We start from the raw sequence: 19265 nt of genomic DNA, 5'->3' as shown, positions 1-19265 counted from the left end.
GACACGATCCGTATGAGAATCTTGACGTTGGCCTCTTGCAGATAATGCAAAACGAAGTGCTATTGTGAAGCGATGGTTTTCATCGGATTCTCCCTTGGTTTTCGAGATACGGTGTGTGTGCTCGCTGATGCGTCTTTCTTTTTTGTTTTCCCATCTCTCCTCTCCTGTCTCCTCTCCTTGCTGCTCTTGGTTTTGTTTTGTTATTCACCTCGGTTAAAGCCCTAATCATAATCATGGGCGACAAGAAAGGCAGCAGCAGGATATGGAGGAGGGAGGGCATGGTCGGTAGCAGCAGCTAGTACGTTCTCCATCCCATTCCGACCCAGACCCAGTTCTCTCTCTCTTCTCTCTTCTCTCACTGACGATTCGATTCTTTTCTAAGAGAGGAGAGGAGAGGAGAGAGAAACAAAACAAGAATCACTACTTACAGAGACAACATGGATCTCCACACAGTGAAACACCAACAGCTGAGACGTCAAGTTGAAGCAAATGAGATCGACTGCTGCTACAGAACATTTGCCGGCCGCGGTAAAAAGCCAGCAAGGCGGCGAGAGCGTCATCCCAACATGGTACAATCAAAAACCCTATGCCCCTCCCTCCTAGCCTCCTTAGGCTCCTCCTACTACTGCTCCAGGTTCTATAAAAATAGAGGAAAACGGTCGACAGATGTTCGGTCATTTCAAGGGGAGGATACCTGCAAATCCGGCTCCCCTCCGCAAATCCATTCCCTCCGGTTTGTACTGGAGTACCATCCTCCAGTGAGGTTAGGACCATAATACCAGTGTCCCACATAAGCAGCCTACGGAAGCAGCTTGTTAGGCTGTTTGTCAGCCATTCGGCTCCAATAATTCTTAAAGTTGTGAATTTTAAACTTAAACTGTTTGACCTAGATACGTAGATAATGTTTGAGTTAGCTATTTTATTTTTATTTTAGTTAAAAAAATAGAAACTTAAATTGTTTTATCTTACTCTACTAACTCAAAATTTAACATGAAAGTGGAAACTAAAATCCTACTAAATAGAGTCGGATTCTATTTGGTAAAACTCTAACAATGAATATGGAGCTAAGCGTAGGGAAGTGGGTGAAAGACGAAGGAGGGTGACTAGCCAGAGGGCAGGGGTGATGGCTAAGCGGTGGAGGGCAGCAACCTAGGCGGTGGACGATTGGACGGCAATGAAGGGCGGCGAGCAAACGGCCCGGAGGTGAGGAGAGACGAACGATTGAGAGATATTACCCTAGTGACAGTGATGGGTAATTTTTGGATCAAGTTTTTTAAAAGCATCATTTTACCTGCTCTATAAATTTGAACCGTGAGAAGACCAACTCCACATATTAGGCTGCTCAAAAAAATATAAAGCTGCTCCGTTTCGCCGGGCTTAATCCAGATCCAATGTGAATCCTGGATTTGGAGCCCTGCAAGAAAATGTGATCTTACTGCGATGAACAAGAAGATAAGATCCTCTCGCCTGCTCCATGCCCTCCATTACACGAACAAGTGCTCCTGCTCACCCAGATCAATCGAGCAAAGTTGACAACAGCTCGCCAGGGCAGCACTGCACATGGTCCTCAGTTTTCCCTCACAAGGGGCGCAGCAGGCATTGCATCGTCACCACCCTTTGCCGTGCTAGTGCCTGACTGGGCCCGCCGGTGGCAGGAGGCGAGGAAAGGACCACAGAGAGCTTGCCCTGCCCGTAAGAGAGAACGAGATACCCACAGAGGCAGGCCAGAGAGGGCCAGCAAAAATGACATGGCCTGTGGTGTAGGGGGCTCTCTAGGTTCTCTCTCTACCACTACTGCAATGACATGGCCTGTGCGGATGCACTGTACCAGACAGACATTCCGTGGGTGGCAATCATGACATGATAGTGCCACTACCTCTACACAGTAGTGCACACAACATTCAGTAGGTAGAGCCTAGAGCCAAAGGCAACAGCAAAAGCACCTCTCCATGGGTGCAGACACCCAACAGCAACAGCAACAGCAACAGCAACAGCAATCAAGCAACTTGGGTATAGACGTATGGTAGTACCTAGCAGACAGGGATATGATACCACAAGTGTAACGCAGGTGCAGCATGCGCGTGCATGTTTGATCGATGCTGTGCTGCAACCGCTCAAGTCTCAACACTCTGCCTAGTTTGAACGAGAGCGAACGGGCATCAAAAGTTCAAAAGGAGGGCCTTTTTTTTCTAAAAAAATATATTCTAATTTCACTACAAGTAGAGTGGTTTGTAATAATGGACAAGGCTTGCCTTTGGCATCAGGGAGAAAAAAACACAAGGAAACGACTAGTGTTACAAACTGCAAGGCTATATCTATCTATGTACTAATCGACAGTGGTAGTATACTTTACCAGCCATATATGGGGTTCTGTACCTGGGGATGCAGGAGGCGGAGGTCCAAACTATGCTGCTTGTTGTAATTGAGGGTTCCCGGAATGGCTCCGGTCGACAGTCTGAAAAGCTCGTTGCCCGTGAGGCAGTAGTGGGCGAACGCCAGACTGCCGTCAACGATGTCTGACATGTTCGGCACGGACGCTGATCTCCTCATCTTTCTGTCTGTGCTTTTGGTGCATTCAGCGGTGCTGGTGCAGTTGCTGTTGTTGTTGTTGTTGTTGTTGTTGTTGTTGTTGTTGTTGTTGTTCAGGACCTTGTCCAGCTCGGAGTGCTCCATGAATCTATGGGTTGCGGCCTCCCATGATAGGTTGTATCTTTGCTCGGGGGTGAGGGGTTGTGGATCACGGGTCATCGCTTCCTTCACTTTGGCGACGAAGTCCTCCGAGGTCTTGTATGTCAGGCAGTTTGGGAATGACCTGAAAAAGTCGTTGGATGGGTGGTCTGCGCAGACGACGAACTTGCCCATCGCTAGCGCCTCGGTGGTTGCTGTGCAGAGGACATCACTAATGCTTGGATTTATGAAAACCTTGTACCTGAAAATAGAACAGGAGAAACATTCAAATAGATTGCATCACATCCACAGATATAGGAAGATGTATGTATAGGAAGGCAGTTCAATAGTTCTGGTCTTTACCCATGAAGAGAATCATCTGCATGGTCCCGGCCTTTATGAAAGTTAAGGTTCAGGTCCAACTTCTTGGCAGCCAATTGCACTTCGTGTGAATCTTCACCATTTCCATAGATGTCCAACTTGAAACCTTCCAAATCACTCTTGTGCTTTGCAAACAAATCTATCAATTCTCTGTAACCCTTGGCCCAGACCATCTTCCCCAAAAAATAAGCTCCTTTTGAGAAGGATTGCTGGCCAGACTCCCTCTCCAATGCCATTCTCTCTCCGACCTCCAGAAACTTGGGATTAACACCATGCACGTTGCAGATCATTGACTTTGGCAGATCTTGAGTGGCACCTGACAGTCGCAAAATCTACATATCATTGACACCATCAGCCCATAAATGATAAACAAACCATAGTATAGTTTTCAAATAAATGAATATACATACATGATGCACATGCTCAAAGCCTCAAACATTAGTTGAGAAGGGAGTACCTTATTGCAATAAGCTCTGGCAACCAGATTGTTGATATGCTTAACGAAAAATGCTTGAATAGCACCATTCTTCTCCCTCTTGATGTACTCTAAATAATTTGTATGTACAACACCAACAACATGATTAAATTTATCTGTCCAACGTTTCCCATGATGGTACCAGTTGAGGTGCTCGGGCTCTTCCAAGATTGCAATGTCAGCTTCTTTTGATGGTATAAATTGTGAAGTGTCCCCGGCAGGAATTATACTTCTCCTTTCTTTCTGAAACTATAGCAACGGGAAAATTCAGGATGAGACGAGTTATGCACATACCACGGAGTGTTGACAATTTGACATATCATGATGAAAAAGGAAACTTTACCTTTCCAGGGTAAAACGATATTTTGAAGTCCGTCTTGAAACCAACTCTTTCCTCCAGCCAATTCCTCATATAATTTTCTTGCTCTTGTGGCGAATTAAAAGTCATGCTATTAGGATAGACAAGTTCTTGATCTGACTTGCAAAGCCAGGGCACTACCAAGGTTACATCTTGCTTGGAAGATTTAGCCAAGTATGCAGCCCGAAACAAAGGATTCACAGCCGTTCCAGTCATCCAGGGAAGACTGGCAGTAGTGACTATGGCAACATGTCTCTTGTCAGCTATGTCACACTTTTGCCCATCATTCCAAAATCCACCATCATAATGGTGTCCTGTACTTTGTAGGACACTAGCTATTCTTAGGTCGAGTTCATCCCCAACATTGTCATTTCTGAATGAAGACGATTCACTTGTTGACGGAAAAGTATATGCATGGTTATCCTTGCGCTTGCTGCATAGGGACTCCACCAACTTGTCGCACACATCTATACCACATGAGGAAAAAATCAGCTCAAAACAAGTTAAACATTCCAACAAAAAAAATTAAAATCAAGCATCTTACCTCTTTTCATACCAAGTTGGTCTAACAATGGTCCGGATTGCTTTAGAAAATAAGCAAAAAGTTCTCCTAAATCCAGTGGTGGAACTTCCTGCACAGGAGCAATTCAAATTATTTAAGTGCAGATGCAGACAAAATTGTGTAAAATGAAATGTTCAATTAGTTTGATAAAAGTAGTAATGACACACGGCCACGCGCAAAAGAAATTTAATTATACCGGGGTTTCCAAAAAGTGTTACACATGGCTATAATTGCTCTTTATAATGAAATGGGTATTCTGCCCATTCCAAAATCTTATAGTACGTACAAAAGAATGGAACTGCAAGCAGCAGTTAACATATTTAAAATATTGTTCAGATTAAAAATTTCTTGCAATAGTCACTATCACAAAAGCATTCATGTTGCGAGATGCAAGTCTCTAGACCACAATAAACAAACACTAGTATATGTCCAAAAGGTATTGTACTTGACCACATAGTGCAACAGGATGTGAATCCAGATGACTAACCTCGGATACTTCAGGCACAAAGCTCATCGATTTCTGCAATAAGAAATGCAACGATACATCAATTCAGTCTGCTCATATATGTGCTCAATCAGTAGAAGATTTACCACAGGAATCTGCAACATGCATATCCCAGAACAAGCTTAATTATAATCTACGCTCTTGCAAACAAGAACAAATTATATAAATTTGCAGATGATTAATATATTGGATGAGTACAACCTGATTCCAGACGGCTAACTTTTTCTTGGACAAATTTCAATGCTTCGAAGTCTGTAAGTCCCATTGTATCAAATCTAAAACCGAATAAAATCTAAAGTTGTCGGACTTCTACTGCAGAATACCTTCATGAGCTTTCAACCTCCAATTTCTTAACACCACTAGTTGCCTTAGCTCATTTAGTACACAAGATGCAATTTAAATTCCATCAAGATTGATTAATCAGCATGGCACGGCGCTGCAATATGAAAACATTAGGCACCTATAGTAGGCTCCCTACTGGCCAATTTCTACCAAACATGTGACCTGAACTTTCTGGTCCTAGAACCTCTTAGAATCAAAATTTGATCATATGCATAGGAAGTAGCTGCCAGCATCTTGATGAAATTTTACATCTCAGTTTTCAAACTTTCAAGCAAAAGTATGAATGATGGGAACTATTTCTAAAAAAATTGCATGATTTCATATTAAATTTTGGTTCACCAGGAAACTCAATTCGAATCACACAATAGGCTTTCCCCCCTCCAAACTGCAAGCATAAAGTTTCAGTTGGGATCCAAAGGGAACCGCAAAATTTCCCAAAATGAACCAAAATTTCCAATTCAACAACATCCAAAATACAATTGAACCAAATTATGCACACCATCAGTTCGTCGTTCCACTCAATTTGAGTCGTATTGGATTTGGAGAGTGTTACTAACTATCATGGCAATGATACTATCCCAGGTTTCGGGAGCTTACCAAGCTCAGCTTGACCTTCTGGAGCACGTCCCTGGCTGACTGTCCCTGCCTCCTCCGCTCGAGCTCCCTGAGCCGCGCCTTGACCATCCGCACGGGTTCCCACTCCTCGGTCTCCACCTCCCACCTCCACTTGGCCGTCCTCGTGCCCCTCCATGACTCGGCCTCGAACGCCTTGCCAATCGCGGACAGGTCCAGCCGCGTCCGCGCCGATGAGGCGGAGGAGGTGTACGCGCGGCGGAGGCGCGCGAAGAGCTCGGGCTCCGGGACCGCCGCGTTGATGAAGGTCTCGAGCTCCCCGGCCCGCGCGCGGATGAGGCGGAGGTCCTCCCGCAGGCCGCGGGAGAGGAGGGACAGCGCGCCCTCCCCTGCCGCCACGCCGCCCCCGGCCGCCGCGGCGGCCGGGCGGGTGTCGACGCCGAAGCTGGCCATGGCTCGCCGAGGGAGAGACGGCGGCTGGGGCTAGGGTTTTGTGCGGCGAGAGGTGGCGGTGGCGGTGGCAATGGAGGAGGAGGCGGCGGCGGTGGATGCGAGAGGAAAGGATGGGGCAGGTGAAGGAGAAGGAGAGCCGTCGAGGAGATTTCGCGGGCCCCGGCGACGGCTGAGGTGGCGGCCCGGAGGCCGGAGGTGAGGTGGGCCCGGTCCAGTGGCTACTGAAAGAGCACGGCGTCCCTTTCTGAGCCGCGAAACCAACGGCTCGCGGCCGTTCAACGGCTCATTGGCGCCACTGCAAGGACCGTTTGTTTGAAGTCTGAATGGAATTTGGAACGTACGAATTTCACATGAAACAGATGATTATTGTGAGGTTCGTATGATATTCTTGTGAGATCATTAGGTTTTGAGTTATCGGAATTATGCTAGCCAAATGTGGAGCTCTTCTTGTGCAACAAAAAGAAAAAGAGAAGACTAAGTGTGTGTTTGATTAGAGGACAAGAATGGATAGGATATAGTTATTTTTGTTTTTTTAATATGTCTATTTAAGTTGTCCGTTTGGTTAGGCTGATGAAGCTAATTTTCTGTTGGGTTAGAGAGATGATGGTAGATGGAATGATAGTAATTAATTAAATTATATCTTTTAATTTTAAATAATAATAGTTAACCATATACTAATCAACACGTGCTCACACTTATCAATGCTAATTTTATCATAGTAGTTAGTAATTAACAACAAAATATGCTAATTATCATTAATCGTACTCTAATTAACACACCAATAATACACTAATAAACATACTAACACTTAAGTACCATAATATCATAGTAATACATACTAATTAGCAATACAACCTGCTAATTATCATTAATTATTTTTCTAATAATCGTGATTAGCCAATGTGGATGGCATCATCCGGTCAAAATGAATTGATCACTCCATCTAGTATATTTAAGAAATATTCCTAAAAATTCCCGTTCTTCAACCAAACACCTTAAAATATACATGATCATCTCCCATCTAACTAAACACACCTAAAAAGATTTTCGCATGCTTTTCAGTCTAAGGAAATTTGAGTCTAGTAAGAAAAAAAGAACATCTCGTCTTATCTGGTAGTACTAGTAAAAGCCAAAAAAAGAGAGATGAGAACAACAGTAAGACATCTATAGTAATTTCGTTAATTTCTAAGCTTTATATTTTCAGTTTTAAGTAGATATTATGTGAGTGCAGAGGCCGAGCCTGAATTGAATGATAGAAGAGGCCAGGAAGAGATAAATTTGAATTGGTTTTAGAAGCTATTAAATTTATCCTCATAAAAATACATAATTTTTTATTAATATTGGTTAATCTCTTTTATATTCTTTAGAAGAACAAAATACATGTATTGGCGTCTTGCGATGGATCCATGTTCCATGATCATATTAAAATATTTTTTTATTCATACACAAATTTATTCACAGTAACAAATGTACGCCCTTTCATATAATGAATGATTTATCCATTCAACGTCTTGATATTGCCTTTGCTAGTTCGATATAAGCCTATCATAGAAGTTGCTAAAAACTCTCTATAACTTTAAATAACTAAAGCTCAGGTCAATAAAAAGATAAAGTAATAGAACATGAATCATAATTATTAAGGGCAAACGCTTTAAACTTGGTAAAGTTTTACAAGAAAACGCTTTAAACTTGATAAAGTTTTACAAGAAAAAACACTTCATTACATGCATTCACAGTTACTATGCGTAATAAATTAATTATATTTTACGATATTTGATACCTGGAATATGTTAAAAAGAGACATATAATACTTGAAATAAATATAATAGATAAAAATAAATTTGTATATCAATGAGCTCTTTTTCCTTTGTTTTAGCCGGTTGCTGCAAAATATATGTATCTTTTAGTATAAACTTGTAATGATCTCTTGATCTTTAATTAACTACAGGATTCTGTTGATAATTAAATAACACCATAATTCAAGTGATGAAGATCACTAATGTTGCTCCAGTATACCGTATATCTATGTCTGAGCCGGTACTAGTTACCATCTAAAAAGTATTAAGTACATACATGCACGATGAAGAGAGGACATGCATAGGGGCAGGCAGTGCATGCTGCTGCAGGGTGACCAATACGCATGATGCATAGGGGCCTGGCCCCCTTGTTTCCACTGAATATGTATATAGTGGTGTGAGTGTATATGTAACTCTACCTGGTATGAGTGTATATGTAACTCCATGTGTTGTTTTCAGATTTCTTAAAAGAGGCAAGAAAAAAACAAAAGTGCACATTTCTGAACAGGTAGAGGCAGATCAGCATGAAACCAAGAGTGAAAGCAACGCTAATCCGAGTTTTCCACGGCAGCTCAGTTGGAACCTTGCACAGTTGCACTCCAGCGCTAGTAAAAGACCGAAAACAACGGCCGTGCTGTTCTTGGCAGGCAGCCGTCGGGCAAACGCCACTGCGACACGGGACCTGAACTTTTCCGCCTAAAGAAATTTGAGTGTAGTAAGGAAAAAACACCTCGACTTATCTGGGTAGTACTAGTAAAAGCAAGAAAAGATGGGAGAGGCACTGGTGACTTCATCAATTTCTAAATTTTATATTTTTAATTTTTAATAAATTTTATATTTTTATTTTTAATAGATGTTATGTAAATGTGTATGTGATGGTATAAGTATATATGTGGCTCTACTTGTTGTTCCGAGGTTTCTTAAAAAAAAGCGAGAAAAAGACACAAGTGCACATTTCTGGACATGTAGAGGCAGATCAGCATGAAACCAAGAGTGAAAGCAACGCTAATCCGAGTTTTCCACGGCAGCTCAGTGCCTCAGTTGGAACCTTGCACTCCAGCGCTAGTAAAAGACTGAAAGCAACGGCCGTGCTGTTCTTGGCAGGCAGCCGTCGGGGACCTGAATCTGGTACGTTCTTGGAAGCCGCCATGGCGTTCGAGTTCAGATTCAGTATTTCCCTCGGCTGCAACCTCTGATGACTCTGGGTGCCTGCCTCTCCCATCTGTCAACGATCAGCATCAGCATCAGCAAAGGAATGTATGGCACAGGGAAGAGTTGCCCTGCTAGCCGCAAAATTGTCGTCCATTCATCGCAGCTTTAGATGAAAAATGCTTTGATAATTCCTGCTTCATGGGTTCCTTCGGATGCAAGGACAGATTAGGATGCCGACGCTTCTGTGATTATCTGTCTCTTTCCACTGCTAGTTTGTTCCAGGCTGCTATTGATTCGTCTCCAGTCAGGATCAGTATCGGAACCTCTGAAATACCTAGGCCCAACTTTCTAGCAGTCTATTACAGCCATATGTGAGTTATCCGAAGGATTTGAAGAGCTCCCAATCACATGTCAGGCTTCATGACAACTCTACCAGTACATTGTAACAGGCAATTTCGACTGGTAAGATTGTGATTGTCGGTCCGGGCATGTGTGCCGTCTCCCCCTGCTAATTTGCTCCAGGCTGCAACTAGTTGTCTTCAGTCAGCATCTGTATCAGAATCTCTGAAATTCCAAGGTGCGATTTCTGTTGTCTTACAGTCGTATTTAAGAAATCTGAAGAGCTCCAATCACATGCCAGGCTTTCTATCAACCCAAGAAGTACGTGGTAACAGACAATTTCAATTGTACGAATTTTACTTTGGGCATATGTCCGGTATAAGAAACAGATACTGGCAGTAAGCACAAGAAACCGCTCCATTTCCAACATCTGATTTATGTTAGCAATTACACTTTCCCATGGGAAAGATGTCAGAACTCAGGAGCTTCTTGACCGGATTGCTAATATAGGCCTCACCAGTCACCACAAGTTTTGAGAAATAACATCTCATTTCTTATACACCCATTAAAGAAGCGGCACATTTTATCATGGGTCAATGTTATTTTTGTCCGCAAACAGCAAAACTCAATAAAGCAGACATTCCCAACCTTACTGCATTTACAGTTTCATAGAGTTCCATCAGATCTTTTTTGCACAAAATTTGACTTAAAACCCAGCTCTTCGATCAATTATAATCAAGTTTGGGAAGTTTCACTGTATGATTAGCCATGTACTCCTCTCAGAGCTGCACTGCTAGCTGCATCGAGGCAACATGAGAGCTCACAGTGTGAAGAGGAGAAACAATTGTCACATTCTACTGGGCATCTGTTAGAGGCCTGCATAGCATTCATGCAATCAAAGTATCCGTCCATACAGAGGCCAACAATGGAACACACTGACACTGAGGTTCATGTGTTCATGCCATGCCAGAAGTAAAGAAGACCTTGCCACCCATAAACAGTCACTGTCAGCTTGTCACTGCCTTCTACAAATTTCAGGTTTCACCAGTCAGGGGCGCTTGCTGGCCTCAATTACTGAACACATTGCAACAAGCAGCACCACCACCTCCCTCATCTATTTCTTGTCAGTTTCATATCCCAGGAATCATCGCGAACAATGCATGAAAGATGATCCGATGTTGGGTGCATACCGAATTGCCGATGCATTGGCAGACTGCAAGTTTTCATGCGATGCCATACCGATGCATGAACCTGGCCACCCGCTCGGCAACGTCGACACGTCCGTGCACCCGGCACGCGGCGAGCAGCGCCGCGCAGATGACCCTGTCCGGGCGCGCCTCCATCCCCGCCACCAGCCTCTCCGCCTCCTCGACCTCCCCGGCCCGCCCCAGCATCTCCACCATGCACGTGTAGTGCTGTAGCGCGGGCCGGCGCACCCTCGCGAACACCCTCCTCCCCTCGCCCACCATCCCGGCACGCGCGCACGCGGCCAGGAGCACCGTCACCGCCTGGCCGTCCATCTCGGCCTCCTCCTGCCCGGAGAACAGGTTCAGGGCCTCCCGGGACCGTCCATGCGCCGAGAACGCGCTGGCCAGCGCGGTGCGCGCGGAGAGCGTACGTCCTTCCGGGGGCAATTCGTCGAACAGGTTACGGGCCGAGGCGAGGTCGCCGCAGGCGGAGTAGGCATGGATGAGGGACGGGACGAGGAGGGCGCCGCGGCGGAGCGAAGCGGCGTGGAGAGAGGACACGAGCGGGAAGGACGGCAGGGAGGCGGCGCGGCGGAGGAGCGCCGCGTAGCGCCGACGCATTGCGGCGTCCGACCTGACAGGGATGGACGAAACTGAGCCTGTTCCCCCTGGCGAGCGGAGCGGGGTGGACGGGGTAGATATTTTGAGATCGGCCCATGGGCCGTGATCCAGATACAAGCCCAGATTCGGCTGGAACTTTTTTTTATATTTCTTAAATCGAAACATTGAAAAAATAGACGTTTTCTTAAATGGCACGTCTAGATTAAAAAAAAAATTATCGTCCTTTCAACGTTACATGTTAAAAAATAAAAACACAAAATTATAATACTTTTAAAACTCAAAATATTATCGAAATATTCATGAAAAATTCTAAAAACAATTTACAAGGTAGAGGACTCTGTACAATGAAATATATCATTTTTGTTTCTCATTGTATAAGTATTTGTCTGAGTTGAAATTTTTTAGAGCTATATTATAGCATCCAAAGTACAATATTTTTTTTTAACTCAAACAAAAACTTTGTACAACGAAATTTATCTTTTTTGATTAAATTTATCCTTTTTGTTTCTTATTGTACACACCATACTTTTGTTCGAATTTTTTTAGAGCTAGATCATACTATCCTATACACCACATTTATTTTCAAAATTCTCTATGATTTGAATTTTGAGAGCATGGAACATATCATTTTTTATTTTTAAATGTGTCCTTGTCGCTTGGTGATAGGAGTCAAGATGTGCAATTTTTTAAATCAAACACCTATTTTTGTAATTTATCAATTTAAAATTTTTAAAAAAACTAATTCGGCTGGACCGGGCTACTGATTCGACGATGAGCCATCGACGGCGAATTCTGAATCTGTTGACGGTGAACAACTGCATACTCGTTGCGCCGCATCGAGCTCCACTAGAAAGATGGCGAAGCGATGGCCCCTATGTTACATCACGAGGTAGAAGATTAAGAAGTAAATTTGATAGAACATTGTATGAAAACTAAAAATGAATGATGGATTTGAGGCAGCGGGTGAAAACCTGATGGCAGAATCATAAGGAGCTCTTGCACAAATACTTCGGAAAGGATCCACAAATAAGGGAGATGGCAAAGCTTGAGTTCATATGATTCGTCACTCTCCACGAGGCAAAGCTTGTATTCATATTTGAGTATCGTTCATAATAGCTACATTCATTTGTAAATAATTCAATAATTTCTCCCTTTTTTTAAGTAAACGCATCCATCATGAACATTTGTTAGGCTCATCATTCAAACTCTAGTGTGTGATTGCTAAATGAAATGAGAGTCCACTCACAGATTACATAGTGTAAATAATAAGTTAATAATAAATATAATGAGTTCTTTTCTTTGCCAACAAAACATTGTGCAATATACCAAAGAATAAATATAATGAGCTGTATGGGAGACTTTACAACATATTGCCAACAATTTTGTGAAATGTGGTTTTCTGCATGGGTGTATATATGTATACCCAAATGTTGTATAAGCACTTTGAAAGTAATTCTTCAAATCGTGTATCAACACCTGAAGGTTTTATAACACACTATGAAAATGATGAAGGGTAACATCGTAGCTTGAACATAAATGTGTTTCATACATTATACACTACAACTGATATATCAGTGCCATAAACACAAAAATAATTATTATATAGCCAAATAGTCATGGCTACCGGTAGTGCTATTTGCTAATATCACCATGAACACATAATCATTGCCAAAAAATACTGCACTTAGATTTGGTATGACTCTCACCTCCTCCACAAGAACTACAAATAGAAGGAAAAATAAACAATATGATTAATCAGTTAACCTAACTATAAGGAATAATACCCATAAAAGGAATATTATTATTTTCATCAAGTTGTCTACAGATTCTTGCATATAAAGCAATTACTGAAACATTGATTATTAATTGTTACTCCCTCCATTTCTTTTTATTGGGAATATTAGGATTTAAAAAAGTCTTTCAAACTATACTTTGACCATTAATTTCTCTTACAATATTATCAGTTTCTATAAAACCAATATCTTATTAAAAAATATATGTGAAATAGGAATCTTTTGATACATCTTTTTTACATAAAACATGTGTATAATTTCACTAATTGTTCGTCAAAATTTACAAAGCTTGATTTTTTTAATCCTAATAAGCCCTGCATTTTGAAATGGAGGGGAGTATCATTAACAACAAAGGACATATAGTGATAAATGGAGTGCCTAGAAAGCTTGCCTAAGCATTTGCTGCAACTGAATGAAATGGAAAAATATTGTGTAGGCAGGCAATCAGTATGAACGAAAGATTACATATCCGCTACTTCTGGTGCTGAGCAGAAGACATTTATTGCCCCAATCCTTTCTGCATATTGACCAAGGTTCTTGCTGTAAGACTGTGCAACAAACACTTCCATTCCACGCTTAACAAAAAGTCTGACGGAAAATGCATCTTCATCAAGGCTTCCACCGGCAAAAACCCTACATAGAAAGCTTAGCAGCTCAGTAGGAGACAGAAATGTGATAAACAAAAATTAAGTGCTAAACAGTTCACCTGGTATGCAACATCAAAGAAAGGCATATGTTTTTTCCCTTAAATGACATCTGCAATTTTCTCCCACTGCTCAGGAGTTGGGTCTATTCCAGTTGGGTTGTGAGCACAACCATGTAGCAGAACAAAAGATCCTTCTGGAGCAGCCTATTCTGCAAAGAGTAAACACATAAATAATACCATAAAAAACAATTGATCCACAACACACTGTTCATTTCCAGAGAAAATGTCTTATGATGAAATGTAGCCTAATTGAATAAAAGTTTACACTCAACAGAGTTCATCAAATGAAAGATAGCAAGTGAAAATAACATGAATATAAATGCAGGGACATTCAGTTTTATCTGATTTAAATGCCTCCGAAACCCCAAGAATTGGGTCCGGAGGGGGCATTGGCACTCCTTAAAAACGAGAAAACATCAACTGCAAGTGCCATCACGACGAGGCCAAAATTCTACATTCAAAACAACAAAGGAACAATCAGAGTTCAAAGCACAAACCATATCGAGAAATATCAAATGTTGACAAAGGAACAAGCATTAAAATACAGTTGACATCATACAAAAAAAATCATACATAGTGGAATGTGATGTGGTTTAACTTCAAAAAGAGACATTCTAGCGCGTTGTTGTCATTACACTAAAATGTCAACTCCTGTAAGAGGCCTACAGCTGGGGTTAGTAACCCATTTTCTTTACTACGAAATGAAGGTCCCCACAGAGCCTAATGACAACTCCACATTTGAGGACGCAATGCAGTTTGTTTGTTCTCATGTGAGCTCGTGGTATTTTTACAAGGAAAAAGAATTCGAGCAAGTTATTAGCATAAGTAGTCGCACATTGGCACTATCGGAAACCAACAAATGTTCCTATAGAATGCTGATAGATCAACGGTTAGCAAGAGCTGCAAGACTGCGTTGTACATGTCAAGCATATACGAAAGCAGAAGCCTAGTGGACATCCATAGCAGAATGCGAAGAACATCGTAAGCCTCTGCACTCTATTGTCCTATAAGCCCTAGAAGCTTATGATATAATTGATAACGTATAACTGGAAATCGCACATATATGCCTGAATATTTCAAAAGCCAGAAGCACTGAAGCAGTCCCAATTCCCCGAATTTCTCATCAAGGAAGCAACCCATACTGAATCACATTCGATACCTGACAATACCCACAGCCATTTCATACTACAAAACCCATACACCTTATGCACATGTAGACTTACAAACTACACACAGAGACAGTAGCTCCCTAAGAAGATCAACGGAATCATCAAGACTCCATCCTAGTCCCATTGTGACTCCACGTTTGAGAGGCCTGCAGTGGAAAATATGGGGATAAATCCTGGTGAGGCCCGAGCTCGACCCTAGAGATTGAACCCGGATGGCAGCGCTCACACATAGAGCCCCTAGCCAATCGAGCCCCTGGCTCGTCCTCAACACATCAGGCTTTTGTAGAACGGTGAGGCGGGGGCACGGCGGCGTAGAACCCAGTGAGTCACGGCGGCATACAACTCGTCAGTGACGGACTGGATTCGCAGAATGGGTATTCAAACTTTTAAAAAATATATTTAACAGAAAATATCATAAATTTACAATTGCATAACTGAGTACACAAATTATTCATGGTAGCGACATCTTAGCTAATTTAGAATAATTACAAAACAATTAAGAAAACTACAATTCAACTCGTGTTTCGTCACGGCGTTGAGGAGGAAGCTACCTTTTGTGCCTTACCCGTTCTTTCCCACAAACATTCCAAATCCATCATTTTCTTCTTCATTGTTCAAAGGTTCTACAATCTACATTGCAAAAATACACGCGTTTCATCTCTGGCCTAGCAGATATCAATGAAAATCGGGGATTGGAGAATGTGGATCAAATCATCTCTCACCTTCCGGCTCTAGAATAGCTGGTTGCCACCTGCCTGCCTATCGCGTGCGACGTGCTGCCTGTTGTCGCTGTGCTCGTGCGCCGTGCGCCCTCGTAGTGCGGCCCTGCCCACAGCTCGCACCCGAAGCCCCGCACTACACTGCCCCGTCTGGACGGCTGGTCCAGTGGTCCTACCACCGGTGCCGGCACGCCGCACGTCCCTGCGGGCTGCGGCCCCGCCTGTTTGCCTGGTCCTGCCGCTACGAGGCTACGCGCACCGCCGCCGCCGCCGCGTAGGCCGCTGTGTTCTGTGTTGGCAGCGACTGGAGGAGATGAGACGAGCAATGGAGGCATAATCGTAAGAGGTCTGCAACTCTGGATGAGATTGGGCCAACGAGCTCACAAGGGGGAGTTCGGCCTCACTGCTTGTGGGCTGGCCGGCTGGATGAGATTGAGCTATTAAGGTGGGTTCGAGACTTAATCTACTTCATCTTAATTTATTTAAAAAATAATAGGTATTCAACTGAATACATATGAATTATAGCAAGTCTACCTATGCAACCCGACGGGGCGAGCGTGCGACGGCATGGAAGAAGCCCGAACGACGAGGATCGCAAATGCGGCGGCGAGTCCCGACGGTGGCGCGGTGGAGCACGCGGATGCGATGGTGACGAATCGGAGGTGGATCAGTGTGTTGAATCCCAATGAATGGGTGTGAACGCAGCGGCGGCACGTGAACAGCGATGAAATAGTCTCTGATACCACTTAGAGAATTGGGCACGAGAGACACATATTTATTTCGAAAAACCCTCTAATACAGAGGTAAAAAAATCAAGAGAGATAAATCTTTATTACAATGGCTCCAAGATTACAAAGGTGGTCTATTTTTATAGATTCTTTATGGAGTCGTATTCACTAGGAATATTTGTAGTATTTTTCTAGGATATGTATTTTCAAGGTGTTTGAGTCATTATCATTGGCGGATCTGAAAAAAAATTAAGGGGCGGCTGGCAGACCCGCGCCCCTCGCATGCATGCCTGCCTGCACTAGCCGCCTGCGCCGCCCAGCTCTCCAATGACCCATCAAAATTTTCAAAGAAGGGATCAGGGGTTATCAAGTGCGCCAGCACAGTAGGGGCTCAAGCCCCTGCACCCCTCAGATCCGCCACTGATCATTATCCAATAGTCAAAACACCAAATGTTGCATCAGGAACTAGGCGGATAAACCTTCCAAAACCATGTTTAGTATGATCACCATAAGTTTGTCAGACAAATACAGACTTGGCTTCAAATTCGGCGGATCCACATTGCATCAGTCTTATGGGCCCATATATGGTAGACCTCATGCACCACAATATGGTCACTACATGATATATCTCTGTAGCAGAATGATATCAGCACAAATATTTGTATTCATTTATTGCACTGCGTAGCTCATCCGGTAAGCATGAAGTCAGTTAGTTTGACCAAAATTCAAAAAAAAAAAAAAACGTGTTTGTGCACACCATCCCATCCTATGTCGACCTCACTTTGTCCCTGAAAATGCGAAGAAAAGGATGAGAGTTATTCTTACCTTCAGTTAGTAGCGGGTCAGCAGACACAAAGCTAAAAAAATGTGGTTATAATTATCTAGGAGTTCATATTTTGCAGCCAGTTTTTCGCAAATACTTGGCAAAGTGTATAAAATTTCTGGACCTAAACTTCTAATCGCAATGGCTTTATGTCTGAAGATCTTGCTACAGAATCTTAGTTATCATGTAGACTTTTAATTGGATTCATGTCCAATGGGTTTTTAGTGAACATAGGGGAACAAGTAACATATGGATATCAGATGGTGGCTGCAATGAGAGGCTTGCCTTTACACCTGTTTGATGATTTTGATGGATGCTAGACTTTTCCCTACTACCATATTAATCTGATGGAATTTATATTTAGAGAAGTAAATTGGCAAACCAACAAACTCCAAATGACCATAACTTCCTTGTCAAAATTCCAAATGTTGCATCATCTGTTGCATCAGAAACTAGGCGGATAAACCTTCCAAAACCATGTGTAGTATGGTCATCATAGGTTCTTCAGACAGATGCAGACTTGGCTTCAAATCAGGCGGATCCATATTGCATCAGTCTTATGGGTCCATATATGGTAGACCTCATGCGCCATAACACGGTCCCTACATGATATATCTCTGTAGAAGAATGATATCAGCACAAATGTATGTATTCATTTATTGCACTATGTAGCTCATCCGGTAAGCATGAAGTAAGTCAGTTTGACCAATTTTTTTTTAAAAAAGAAACGTGTGTGCACACACCATCCCATCCTATGTTAAACCTCACTTTGTTGCTGAAAATGAAAAGAAAATTATGAGAGTTATTTTTACTGTAAGATCATGTAATAAAAATTAGTTGAATGATGAAATTGGCAAAGTAAAGTGATTTAGCATAATGATATTAGGATAATATTCATGAGTTGCTAAGATGTTGCTTAGATATACTTATACGTTGTTGTTAGCGCTGAGATGGTGCAATATACTCGTATAAGTAGTGTTGCGTGAACTGATTTTAAGTCATGTCGGGAAGGACTTATTCTCGTACTCGTTTGTTATTTGATTCATGTGTAGGTATTGCTCGATGATGGGATCAAAACTACGTTCAGAGAGGAACTAAGGTTCTAGTGATCAAGGATGTCATGCGGGATGTTCGGGTTGGAGAACAATGTATGTGAAGGCAAGATTATAGGTGTGCGACTAGGGGCATTGCAGGAAGGGCAGACGTACACGAGGTCGTGGGCAACTAGATGGTGTGTTTGGATGATGGAGTTGTTCGAGTACATGACGAGGTTGGCCTGTGGTCTGACTGGTCAAATCCAGTCCCATAAGAAATCGAGTGTGAGTTGGAGTAGGACTTGGGCACGAGTAGGATTCGATTATGGGTGGACGTGTTTTGGTATGGTTTGTATCCAGGTATGATACAACAAGGATATTATTGTAGATATGGCTGCACGTCGCATGTGTTGCATACGTGATCATATAGGATTTGTTTTCAATCAAGGTCGGTTTGGGAGACTATATATTGAGAAGGGTCTCGGCCTCTCAGAGAAAAGGCAAGGGTGTTGCAAGCAGATGAGAGCGGATCTAATTTGTCTAATATTTTAGAATTTTGTGGAAATCCTTATTAGATGCTTTGGAGAGGCATCTTGTAAACCCATCTATGCAATGAAAATCAAGTTTCGTAAGTTGATGAGTTGTTGATTAAGAATTTTCTCTGTGTTCTATATTATGCGTACTTGGTTTTGGTTTTTTATTAATTTCATATTTTTATCGAGTTTCATCTTAGCTTAATCCATCCAAAACCTTGCTAGAATATCTAGTGGTTAATCTGAGAAAAAAATCTAGTGGCTTTGATTTGATCTCAAGTAGTTTTTTTGTTCGTTATCGACTAGGTTTCGATTTACTCGATTCTATGTGATACAGTCAACTTTGACT

The 19265-nt window shown here is 42.5% G+C and overlaps 3 protein-coding genes across 9 annotated transcripts; all 3 read right to left on the bottom strand.

Moving 5' to 3' along the window:
- Positions 1-2162: 2162 nt before the first annotated feature.
- Positions 2163-6576, bottom strand: LOC133886605 (digalactosyldiacylglycerol synthase 1, chloroplastic-like). 2 transcript variants are annotated; one of them, XM_062326320.1, is made up of 7 exons: positions 5888-6576; positions 4931-4963; positions 4426-4513; positions 3867-4348; positions 3506-3766; positions 3031-3380; positions 2163-2929 (listed from the first exon to the last, which is right to left on the bottom strand). In XM_062326320.1, exons 1-7 carry the CDS (start codon positions 6314-6316, stop codon positions 2350-2352), a joined length of 2223 nt encoding a protein of 740 aa, XP_062182304.1. In that variant the 5' UTR covers positions 6317-6576; the 3' UTR covers positions 2163-2349. The 2 variants fall into 2 exon arrangements, with proteins under 2 accessions (XP_062182304.1, XP_062182303.1); XM_062326319.1 differs by having other exon boundaries at positions 3506-3772; positions 5888-6571.
- Positions 6577-9051: 2475 nt separating this feature from the next.
- Positions 9052-11522, bottom strand: LOC133886604 (putative pentatricopeptide repeat-containing protein At3g13770, mitochondrial). The gene has a single exon (XM_062326317.1). The coding sequence runs from the start codon at positions 11409-11411 to the stop codon at positions 10827-10829; it is 585 nt and encodes a 194-aa protein (XP_062182301.1). The 5' UTR covers positions 11412-11522; the 3' UTR covers positions 9052-10826.
- Positions 11523-12925: 1403 nt separating this feature from the next.
- LOC133886936 (uncharacterized) lies at positions 12926-16211 on the bottom strand. Of its 6 annotated transcripts, none has more exons than XR_009903484.1 (4): positions 15802-16211; positions 15631-15709; positions 13911-14059; positions 12926-13837 (listed from the first exon to the last, which is right to left on the bottom strand). XR_009903484.1 is itself a non-coding variant. In XM_062326844.1 (2 exons), the coding sequence occupies exons 1-2, from the start codon at positions 16131-16133 to the stop codon at positions 15703-15705; spliced, it is 339 nt and encodes a 112-aa protein (XP_062182828.1). In that variant the 5' UTR covers positions 16134-16211; the 3' UTR covers positions 15474-15702. The 6 variants fall into 6 exon arrangements, 1 of the variants encoding a protein (XP_062182828.1); XR_009903485.1 differs by having other exon boundaries at positions 13911-14054; XR_009903481.1 differs by having other exon boundaries at positions 15645-15709.
- Between the last annotated feature and the right edge of the window lie 3054 nt (positions 16212-19265).

This window comes from Phragmites australis, chromosome 12, assembly GCF_958298935.1.
Source record: "Phragmites australis chromosome 12, lpPhrAust1.1, whole genome shotgun sequence".
Lineage (NCBI taxonomy): Eukaryota > Viridiplantae > Streptophyta > Magnoliopsida > Poales > Poaceae > Phragmites > Phragmites australis.
This window is presented reverse-complemented; position numbering and strand designations above follow the sequence as displayed.

Excerpts from the sequence above, each read along its gene's own strand:
- LOC133886605 (XM_062326319.1), bottom strand. The coding sequence starts at position 6,316 with ATGGCCAGCTTCGGCGTCGACACCCGCCCGGCCGCCGCGGCGGCCGGG. Across the intron at positions 4,964-5,887 it reads AGAAGGTCAAGCTGAGCTTG|AAATCGATGAGCTTTGTGCC; the intron begins GTAAGCTCCCGA and ends TTCTTATTGCAG. Across the intron at positions 3,381-3,505 it reads CCAGAGCTTATTGCAATAAG|ATTTTGCGACTGTCAGGTGC; the intron begins GTACTCCCTTCT and ends AATGATATGTAG.
- LOC133886604 (XM_062326317.1), bottom strand. The coding sequence starts at position 11,411 with ATGCGTCGGCGCTACGCGGCGCTCCTCCGCCGCGCCGCCTCCCTGCCG.
- LOC133886936 (XM_062326844.1), bottom strand. The coding sequence starts at position 16,133 with ATGCCTCCATTGCTCGTCTCATCTCCTCCAGTCGCTGCCAACACAGAA.